The 11,627-nt window shown below is 39.0% G+C and overlaps 1 protein-coding gene across 1 annotated transcript in view; it reads left to right on the top strand.

Moving 5' to 3' along the window:
- The first annotated feature begins 688 nt into the window (after positions 1 to 688).
- Positions 689 to 11,627, top strand: part of FSIP1 (fibrous sheath interacting protein 1) — a 200,919-nt gene continuing 189,980 nt past the window's right edge. The window contains exons 1-3 of the mRNA XM_053595539.1: positions 689 to 794; positions 6,449 to 6,581; positions 10,976 to 11,159. Of these exons, the coding sequence (XP_053451514.1) occupies positions 6,456 to 6,581; positions 10,976 to 11,159 (310 nt within the window). The 5' untranslated portion in view covers positions 689 to 794; positions 6,449 to 6,455. The remainder of the gene's footprint in view (positions 795 to 6,448; positions 6,582 to 10,975; positions 11,160 to 11,627) is intronic.

Raw genomic sequence — 11,627 nt, 5'->3', positions numbered from 1 at the left:
AAGGGTCACGAATGTGAAAATACCTTGTAAACTGCAATGTGCTGTTCAGACTGAAAAGCTGCGGAAATCTGACAGTACTGGAGATGAAGAAAATCACTTTGAGGACCCAGGGAAATAATTTTCATGCACTGAGAATTAGAGAAACTACGAAATAAAAGGTGCAAATAGCAATTAATTTCCTTTTGGGACTGTAGCATAATATGTGTAAAATTAATATTTTTAAATTGACATACCACCTACAATTTTCCTAAGGCCTCACATTCATGATCTCTTCTAGCTACACAACAGTGTTGTGAGGATGGAATGATTATCCTGCCCAATTTACGGAGGAAAGTGAGCTCAGAGAGAGCAGCTGGCTAGCGGGGACCGCAATAGTGACAAAGCCATACAAAGTTGGCCTCGGGACCAGATGTCCCGGTTCCAAGGCCAACATAAATACGAAAAAGCATTAATTCCCCAGCCACACCGTCTCGGCGAAGACAGAAGGCCACAGCACCGCTGCGCCAGCTCCCGCGACCGCAGAAGTCTTCCCGCCACCCGTTGCCCCACGTCCCACTTCCGGGTGGTACAGCTCTTTTCTCCTATCGCGAGGCTGAAGCTTGGTGCTTCTCTGGTTGCCAGGGAAACAACGTTCAAAGGGAAGAGTCGGGCTTGGGACCAGACCCGCGGTTTCCTTCACCTCCAGAGAGGCTGCGGTGTCCGGAAAGACCCCTCCCTTTGGGGTCAGCAGCGCGCTTCTGCGCCGATCAGACCTCTGACGGCTGGCCGCTGGCTCCTGAGGCCCTGCGGGAAAGGTGAGGAACCGCACAGGTGAGGGGCGAAGCTCGATAGCCGCGCGACTCGCCCGCGAGAAGGCGGGGCGGCGGTGTGTCAGGCTGCCTGTCCCGATGATTGGCTGTCAGGGAGAGCGGGGAGGCCAATGAGAGCGGGGGCAGGCCATGTAGGGGCGGGCTCTATCAAGGGGGCGGGGCCGGGACGCGAAGACTGCCTGCAAGTCTGAACCCTGGGGCTTTCTGCATCTACGCAAGCTGTTTCATAGGGGTTTCCTGGAACCCCCGACCTTCCTGAAGTTATAATACACGTACATATTAGGTTCTGGTAGCGGAGACTCCTATCTTCCCATGCCTTCCAGCTACTAAGATCTAGAATAATCATTTAAGCTAGACTTAAATGGCAAAGGATACACATACGCATTTCATAGAAAAAAGGAAAAAGATGGCCAGTAAATATTTCACTCTAGAGATTCAATTTTTCTTGTAAAGAAACGTAAATCAAGCCTACAAATACCTTTCGACACCTATCAGACTGACAACGATGACAAACCATTGAGGATAATCAGAGTGGCTCCAGGCTAGTGTGGGGAAACAGGCACTTTCATCTCATCAAGCTCTGTTGGTAGCAGCGTTAATTTGCCACAAACTTTTTGGAGGACAGTTTGGCACACTACCAAAATTGGAAACGCAATTGTTCTTTGTCTCAGCAATTCTAGTTTATTTTATGGATGTATGAGTATAACTAAAGAAAGATTGGTACGAAGATGGTAACTTAAAATCGAGGCATAATTCATTTATGGTAAACTTCACCCTTTTAACTTACAGTTCTCTGAATTTTGACAAACACATAGTTATGTATTAGGGTACAGAATAGTTCCATATTCTCCTCAAAATCCCCAAGTCTCAGCCCTGGAAGCTGCTCAAAAGTTTTTGGTTCCTATAGTTTTGCCAATTCCATGATGTTATGTTGTTGGAAGCAATTGTCATGTGGACTTGTGACCCTGGCTTCTTTCAGCTTGGCACAATGTAATTGATATTCATCCATGTTCCCTTATATTGCTGAGTAGTAATTCACTGTATGGGTATTTCCTAGTTTATCTTTTCCCTCCTTGAGGAACATTTGGATTGTTTCTGGTTTTTACTGATGATGATTTGAAATAGAGTCTCCCTCTGTCTTCCAAACTAGAGTGCCATGGCGCCAGCCTAGCTCACAGCAACCACAAACTCCTGGGCTCAAGCAATCCTCCTACCTCAGCCTCCTGAGCAGCTCGGATTATAGGCACTTGCCACCATGACTGGCTTGTTTGTAACAATTATTAATGAAGCCACTATAACTGTTTAGGTTGTTTGTGTGAATGTAAGTTTTTATTTTGGGGTAAATATTTCTGAATAAGCTCATGGAGTCATATGATAAGTGTATGTTTAACTTCATAAGAAACTGCCAAGAACTTTAGAAAAGTGTTTTGTCTTATTTTGCATTCTCAATGGTAGTATATGAGAGTTATAGTTGTTCCCTGACTTTGTCAGCAATTGGTATTGTTAGTTTTCTAGAAAATTAATTTTACCACTCAAATAAGTGTGTAGTGATATCTCATTGTGGTTTTAATTCAAAATTTTCTAAGGAATAATGCTATTGGACATCTTTTCCTGTGCTAATTTGCCATTCATAAGGCTTCTTGGATGATATGGCAGTTCAAATCCTTTGTTTTCTTATTATTGGGTCTTGATACTTGTTTATATTAATATATTCTGGATGCAAGTCCTTTGCCAGATAATGTGTTTTGCAAATACTTGCTCCCAGTCTTCCAGTTTTGTTTTCCTTTTCTTAACAATATCTTTTGAAGAGTGTAAGTTTTAAATTTTAATACATTTCAGTTTATCAATATTTCTTTTATGAATCATGTTTGTTATGTTTTTTTCCAAGAAATCTTTGCATAACCCACAGTAATACATATTTTTTAGAAATCTTACTGTTTTAAATTTTACATTAGGTCTATTACCCATTTTGAGTAAGTTTTTTTTTCTCTATGAGTCTTGATTTTATTGCCATTGATCACTTACATGATGTTTTGATTCCTGTTTTAGGAAATACATATCTTCTAGGCCAAAGAGTCTTTCCTAACGAAAGCTCTATAAATATGTAAGTTCATTAGCCTTTCGTATACCATTTATGTTGCATGTATTTTCTTCAGTTTCACAGGTGCTTTTTAATTTCATTTAAAATTCTTTTTATGTTTGAGACTAAAGAGCATTAAGTGTTATGAAATTAAATTTAATTAGTCTTTTCCTTTTTGATTTATGTATGTTCATGCTTAATAAGTCTTTAATTATGCAAATTATCTTTATGTTTCCCTCTAATTACATGGATATTTCATATTTTCATTTATTTATTACTTTCAATATGAGTTTTTACTTTTATTAAAGTAGTATGATCAAAAATTACAAATAATCTTTACAATAGAGGGGAAAAAATGAGACCATCCTCTGGTTTTACTACACAGAGGCAATCATCTTGAATGCTTTCTTTCTTTTTATTCTTTATTTGTTAATTTTTTACCTCAAATTAATATGAGGGTACAAATTTTAGGTTACAGTGTTCTCATTTCCAAGATAAAGTTCAAGTTTTAGTTGAGCCCTTCACCCAGGGGAGGGCTGAACCCCCTCCCATTGTGCACGTTAGGTAAGATCCCATCAATTCCCCCCACCCGCCACCAGTCACCTGCCCCTCTCACCCCTCCCCTCCCTACTTTCTCCTCTCCCCCTTGCTAGACTATATTTGTGTTTTATGGTTCAGGTGGGCATGTAATTGTTTATATATTGGTTCATATTAGTATTGATTACATTGGATTTTTTTTCCATTCTTGACATAGTTTACTAAGAAGAATGTGTTTCAACTCCATTCAGGTAAATATAAAAGATGTAAAGTCTCTATCTTTAAATGGCTGAATGGTATTCCATGGTATACATACACCACAGTTTGTTAATCCATTCTTGGGTTGATGGGCACTTGGGTTGCTTCCAAGACTTGGCAATTAAGAATTGAGCTGCAGTAAACATTCTTGTGCAAATGTTTTTGTGGTAAAATGATTTTTGTTCTTCTTGGTAGATACCTAGTAATGGAATTGCAGGATCAAATGGAAGGTTGACTTTTAGTTCTTTGAGAATTCTCCATACTTATTTTCATAAAGGTTGTGTTAGTTTGAAATCCCACCAGCAGTGTAGAAGTTGTTCCCTTCTTTTCACATCCACACCAGCATCTCCAGATTTGGGACTTCATGATGTGGGCTTATCTTACTGGAGTTGGGCGATATCTTAGAGTAGTTTGGATTTGCATTTCTCTGATGATTAAAGATAATGAGCATTTTTTCATGTGTTTCTTGGCCATGTATCTGTCATGTTTGGAGAACTTTCTGTTCAAGTCTCTTGCCCACTTATAGAGGGGATTGTTTGCTTTTTTCTTGTTGACTAATTTGAGTTCTCTGGGATTCTAGTTATCAGGCCTTTGTAAGATGCATAACATGCAAAAATCTCCCATTCCGAAGGCTGTCTGTTTGCTTTGATTGTGGTACTCTTAGCTGTGTGGAAGCTTTTTAGCTTCATCAAGTCCATTTACTTATTTTTGGTGTTGCTACAATTGCCAGGGGTGGGGAACTTCCTCATAAAATCTTTTCCCAGGCCAATATTTTCAAGCCATCTTGAATTCTTAAATATTATGTTTAACTATTATTTGACTTCATCAGTTTTTTAATATTTTCTTTGATTTTCTGCTATGACAAATAAGATTTTTCACACTGCCCTTTTTCTTTTGCTCTTTTCCTTACATATAGTATAATTAAAGCACAATATTTGTTTAAACATGCAGTGCTTGTGTAATTATAACTACTTATATATTGTTTGATTGCTTTTCTCTTGTATATGCTTTATTTTTCTTGTACAATTTTCATGTGGCAATTAGGATTTCTTTTCAAATACTCAAATACCTAAGATCAGATTTCCATGCCTTTTATCCATACCTTTTTCTGTTTGTCCAAATTCATAAGATAGTCTGTCAGTTGCATCCCTACATACCTCAGAAACTGTATTTTATTTCATTTATTGTTTTCAGGAGTGAACATAATAAAAGAGACCTGTTTCTAAAGCAGGTTATTGATGGTTCCTTCAGCCTCTCTCTTCATCGGCTCTGCACATGCTCCCATCTCATTGCTCCCTCTGTAAGCTGCAATAAGTCTCCCTTGTCAGACTGCTGAGGGCATTTGCAAGACATTTGGCCTTTTGGTGACTTATGCTTTTTGGTTGTGATGTGAAGGGCCATAGTGATCCATCATCCCACAATAATAATGTCAGTGTCCTCCTGAGTAAGCCCACATCCTTTTGCAGAGCTTGAATAATGCTGAGATCAATCAATGCCTTTTTCATTTGCTGAGATGGGAAGAGTTGCCCTACTGGGAAATTGGTTTCTTAAGCATCAGATTTGCTGCATTGAATGGTTGGAGGCAAAACCATATTATCCTTCTATGGACCTAGGAGGAGCTTCAGATTGTTTATATTTGTGCTTCCTCCTATGCTAAAAGCTTCTCTGGATTCTGCTTCTGCTCTTCAAAAAAAGAAAGATGAGTCATTTTGTAGGGTGAGAGAAGGATATTGTGGTAGTACAGGCAATTGCCTTTCTTCATTTTGTTATGAGGAAAATGATTTAATATGTAATTGATAGGAATTTAGGAAAAGATTTGTTGGAAGACACCTCTTCATACGTAAAGCTAAGTATTGAGAGGGCAAAAACTGGAATTATCCCTATTTCTTCTATTTTACTGTGTATGCATGTTACCCCAATATCACTGGACAAATATGGAATGGTCCTGAACAAGGGCACAGTTTGGAAGGATCATTGTGCCTGCGTTCCCCATGCTCTCCCTCTAGCTTAAACCACCCTGCCTGGTATTTCTTGCTTTAGGAAACAGCACTGGGAATAGAACAGCCAGGAGAGCGAGAGGCCTGTGTATGTTGTCACATGAAAAATAGTTAGAAGGACTGGCATTGTGTGGGCAGATAATGAAAGTCAGTCCTTTAATAAAGGAAGTAGGTTTCTGTGTCTTGCCTCACAGGGCAGAAGTAGAACTACAGGTTTTAGAAGGGGAGGATTGATAAAATGAGAACAGTGCCCTGGAGATAAGGACTTGATGAAAATGTGGCAGCAAGAAGGAGAGGAGAATTCAGAACCAGGGGGAAGTTGTGAATTAAGGCTGCGCTAGAGTGGAACAGGTTAGAATAAGGAAGTCAAAACCTGCGGAAGGTAGCAGTGAGGTCTTAGCAAATCATTGAGATGAAGTCCATTTTGATTGAGAGGCAGAGGTGCCCCCTGAGTGTTCCCTCAGAAAGACCAAAGCCATAGTAAGTGTTTTCTCCTGGAAGTGCAGGAAGCCACCCAGACGGCATTCACTTCTGCATCCTCTTTAGCCACTTTCAGTATTTGATATCTTGGGCAGTATGCTTTATGCCTACTGTGGCATAAAGTTTAACATCTATGCAAGATATCTTTTGATGAAATTGGGGAGTCCTTAAAGTGTGACTTCGGTAGTAACATAATGCTTAAAACAAAGGCTCTGACTAATTGGATATTAACACTAATACATGAAACATTTAAATATCCATTTTAATTTTTTGTTTGTTTGTTTCAGGATATCAATGGATATTATAAAGGGAAACCTAGATGGAATTTCAAAACCAGCTTCAAATTCAAGAACACGTACAGGGAGCAGAAGTTCAAATGCTTCTTTGGAGGTGCTCTCACCCGAACCAGGGTGTTTCATGGTAATTTCCTGTTAAGAAATGATTTAAACTTCTCCCAACCTTCCAGCAATTAATGAAACCAAGGTTGTTGTTAACAACCAATTTTAAGTTTTCTTTTTAGAGGATGTGTGTAGGGAGCACTCACAGATTTCTTGAATTTTACTGCAGATTTTTTTGTGTGACATACTCTCACAGCAACCTCAAACTCTTGGGCTCAAGCAATCCTCTTGTCTCAGTCTCCCAAGGAGCTGGGACTACAGGCACCCACCATAACACCCAGCTATTTTTTTGAGATGGGGTCTCACTCTTGCTCAGGCTGGTCTTGAACACCTGAGCTCAGGCAATCCACCTGCCTAAGCCTCTCAGAGTGCTAGGATTACAGGCGTGAGCCCCAGACACCTTTTTTGTTGTTACCCTGTGCTTATGGACAGACACGTTTATCTAGTCTATCCTGTCACTGAATATTTACCTCTTTGTGAGATCTAGCTTTATGGAGCAGGAGAGGGAGGATTCCTTTTCATCTTGTCTTGCACGGGCACAAGGCCCTGTCTTACCCTTACATGGGCATTAAAACCTAAGCCCGTCGCTTTCTGAGGCTAGCAAATCCTTTTTCTCCTTCCCTGTTGCTCTTATCTCTATCCTCAGCCACACTAGCTGATTTAAGGATTTATAAGTCTCCCAATTTTAAGTTTCATTTTAACTTCTGTCCATTAGCAGTTTCCTTAACGTTTCTGGGAGCTCATCTATGCTTTTCTAAATAGAGGTTATGTAATCTTCCATGTAGCCCACAGTGAAATCTAAAACCAGTTTAGATTCTTTAGTTCCAAGCATAGTGGTTATAAGAGCAAACTCTGGAGTCAGACCACCTGGATTCAAATTAGGGATTTATTTATTTTATTTTATTTTTTATTGAAACAGTGTCATTTTGTCACCCTCGGTAGAGTGCCATGGCATCATGGCTGACAACAACCTCAAACTCTTGGGCTCAAGTGATTCTTTTGCCTCAGTTTCTCAAGTAGCTGGGACACTAGGCACCTACCACAATGCCTGGCTATTTTTGTTATTGTTGTTGTTGTTGTTGCTGTTTAGCAGGCCCAGGCTGGGTTCAAACTCACCAGCAGCCCTGGAGCATGTGGTCAGTACCCTAACCACTGAGCTACAGGTGCCTCCCTCCACCAAATTAGGGATTTTTATAATTCATTTATTTATTTTATTGTTTGGGATTCATTAAAGGTACAAAGAATTAGTTTACACTGATTGCATTCATTAGATAAAGTCCCTCTTATAATTGTGTCCTGTCCCCAAGAGGTGTGCGATATACCATGACCCCCATCCTCCTTCCTTCTCCCCTTTTCCTCATTCCCCTACCCCCACCTTGTATTAGCTCATCTCCTGCCTTCATATTAGAATTGAGTACATTGGATTCTTGCTTCTCCATTCTTGTGATGCTTTACTAAGAAGAATGTGTTCCACCTCTATCCAGCAAACTGGGGACTTAATATTTATGTTTTATATGATCTTGGGAAAATTATTTTCACCCTCTGTGCCATGGCTTTCTCATCTGTTCAAAGGGGTCATAATACTATCTACTTCATAGACATATTTTGAGGATAAAATGACTTACAGTATCTAAAGTTTTTAGAACAGTAATTGGCACCTCGTAGGTATTCAATGCATTTTAGTTATTGGCCTCAACTCTGTAATTCAATAGGTCAGTCTTTCCTATGTTACTCCCAGCAATCAGCTAACATAGTAGGTGTTCATGAAATATGTGTTCGATAAATTTAGAATGAAGACTTGCCTGTTTTAAATAGCTACCATAATCTACAGAGACCTGAAAAATTTTAGAACAGCATAGAATTAGTATTCTATTCCTGCATACGTATTTCTGGGTGATGATTTTTTTTTTAAGCAACAACTTCATGATATTGATACTTATACATGTTTTAATACAAAGATTAATATTACCTCATTCAAGACATTTAAAAGAAAGATATCAGTGATCACTCCAAGTCAGAGTTTATTTGAACTTAATAAGCTCTAGGTCAAATTCTAGAATATTTATTAGCTAATGTGGACTTTGATATTCATATTAAGAACAAAGCCTTTAAAAGCTGATTTATATTAATCAAGTTCATAGAAAATTAGTAAGGTTTATCTCAGATTGGAGAAGAAAGCTTCAAATAGACTATGTGCTGGCTACTGAATGCAGATCAGTCTATAAAGCCTCGCATATTGATGTTTCGGCTACTTTTATTGTTCAGATTTGTCTTCTATTAAATTTTCACCAAAAATATTTACACAGCAGAAAGTGAGTTCAAAGTGCTAGAGTGTTAGTGACATTTCTGTAGTAGTAATGTATTTCTCATTCTAAACATTTTGGTTGGTTGTTACCTGTGCATATGTTACTTATAAGTAACTTAAAGTCACTTATGTTACTTTTTCCTTGGAAAAGTTAATAGTTGTATTTTACGTAAAAATCTCATGGATCTCAAGTAGGGGATTTAACTCTTAGGGAGGGTTTTCATGAGGTATTTACCGTTCCTGGGACCGAGAGGGAGGAATGGAATCTGGGACATGGACCAAAGAAAAACGGAGGTGGAACGTGGTATTGAGAAAGAAGAAGAAAGACAAATTATACACACAGGTCACAGGGTACAGGAGCGAGGGGGTTTGGAACAGAAGGCAGCAGGCAATGGGATGGGGAAGATGGTTGGTAGTGAGCGGATGGGAAACCTTGGGTAAGATTTCAAAATTTACCTTTAGTTCTCCAGTTTTGCTTTTTGCTTCACTGCTTTCTGTTCCTTCTGAGCTGGGCTCGTATGCGCTGATATGTGTGGAGGTCTCTGTGTACCCAGGAGTGTGCTATTCAAGTATGCTGCTATCGTCTATATTCTGTGTATTTTGTATTCTTCCATATGAATCCCATTTTCAGAGAAAGGTCTGCTAAATTCATTTATGCCAAGATATAAATGACTCATGGGACTTGTGTGACTTCTCCCAGAAATGTTAGCATTTTCACAGAACCATGTAGCTTTTAGGTTTCACTGGATATTGTGGAATTTCATGCTTTTCCTGGCCTTTGAACGAAGTATGTCTTTAAAGCCATTTAATGCCTCCAAGATTACATAAAGTAGGTACTTATTTATAAATTGGGGCTTCACTAGTTTTATTCTCTATTGGATCCGTTTTCTTCTCTGTTAATTCGGGGTGATAATACCTATACATATCACAGAGGCATTGCAAGGGGGTGAATGAGGCAGGACACATCTGAGCCCAATTCCTCATAAATGGTGGCTGGGATTATTAATCCTACTGTCTTGGCTTAATTCTACTGGGCTTATGTCCTGGTTCAGGCAGAGAGACGCACACTCAGTCCTGTGTTCCTGGAGGTTTACTTCTCAGCACCACCCATCTTTTACCCTGGAGATTTGCAAGGAGACTACAGATTGCAGTGTTACAAAGTTGAGGATGTGGGTACAAACAGAACATGAAAACCTGCTGAGGGCTGAGACAGAAGAGCTGGAGCAGAAATCCCCCTGCTGGGGGGGAAAGACACTCCTTTACAAAGTGGTTCTTTCTCCCGGAGGTCTTGCCTCTTCTTGGGCTGTATTTATTTCCACTGGGACTCCCAGCACAGTACACAGACCATGAGGTCTACGATCCTTGGGGTGTTTTTTTTTTTTTTGGTTCTGCTTTAGGAAAACACAGCTGTGTGAAGCTGGTGTTTTCAGAATGAACTTGGTTAAGATGTAAAGGGAAACCAAACTGGGTAGAAAAATTGTGACTAGCATAAACATAAAGCACAGGATTCTGGTTAGAAGACTCTCATTAGAAGCAGATCTCAATTCAGACTAGTCATTTTTTTTTTTTTTTTGAGACACAGTCTCATTATGTTACCCTCAGTAGAGTGCCGTGGTGTCACAACTCACAGCAACCTCCAACTCTTGGGCTTAAGTGATTCTCTTGCCTCGGCCTCCCAAGTAGCTGAGACTACAGGTGCCTGCCATATTTTTATTGTAGTTGTCATTGTTGTTCAGCTGGCCCGGGACAGGTTCAAACCTGCCAGCCTCAATGTATGTGGCCAGCACTGTAACCACTGTGCTACAGGCGCCAAGCCCAGACTTGTCACTTAAAAAAATTGTTTTCAAAACATTAAGGGAGCACAAATACTTTTGTTACATGGGTCCATCATATAATGATGAAGTCAGGGTTTTCAGTGTGTCTCCAACTCCTGTGCTCAGGCAGTCCTTCCACTTTGGACTCCCAGAGTGTTAGGGTTACAGGTGTGAGCCTTAAAGTGTATGTTTTTATGTATATTCTCACATATGCTTATATGGGTTTCAAAATACTCTAGAAATTAAAGTTTTAAAAAATACAGCATTTTAAACACTTTTTTTGGAAATTACTTTTAGGTTGAAACTGCAAGCAAGTTGAACTCTGATAAAGAGGATCATTCAGAAAGCAGTAATACAGAAGAAAGAAGAAGTAGTCGTGATGATAAAGAGGAAAACTGCTCTGAGAAAATAAAATTGGCCAAGGAGGGGTCAGATGAAGATGTGGATTTGGTTCAACCTCAGATAAGCCCTGAGTGCTCAGGTAGGATAGTCACTAGGTGATTGGTTAATGATAATTACAGATGATATATATATATAACATATTAGAATCACATGTGTTTTTATCAGCTAAGTAGAAATAATAAACAAGTGAGACATGTTTTTTGTGAGCGAGCAATCACTACTTTTTATTTATAAGAGTCTTAATAAACTTTCAATATACTTAGAAATAAAATAAAATATGCCATTTTATGTAATTGTTATTGTGGTCATTTTTACATTAATCAGGTAGGAAATATTTCTGCATGATTTATTGATTTTTTTTTGATGACTAAAATGTACAATAAAATGTATTCTGTAATTGATAAATGCCTTTTTAGGGAAAATCTCACTCAGTTATTCATAACATTTGGATTTTGAAAGACTACTTTTCCCCCATAGTATTTCATTAATTCTAGTCAGACTGAATTAAAACAGTAGTTCTCAAAAAAGTGGTCTGCAGAGCCCTGCT

Source organism: Nycticebus coucang, chromosome 6 (genome assembly GCF_027406575.1).
Source record: "Nycticebus coucang isolate mNycCou1 chromosome 6, mNycCou1.pri, whole genome shotgun sequence".
NCBI lineage: Eukaryota > Metazoa > Chordata > Mammalia > Primates > Lorisidae > Nycticebus > Nycticebus coucang.
This window is presented reverse-complemented; position numbering and strand designations above follow the sequence as displayed.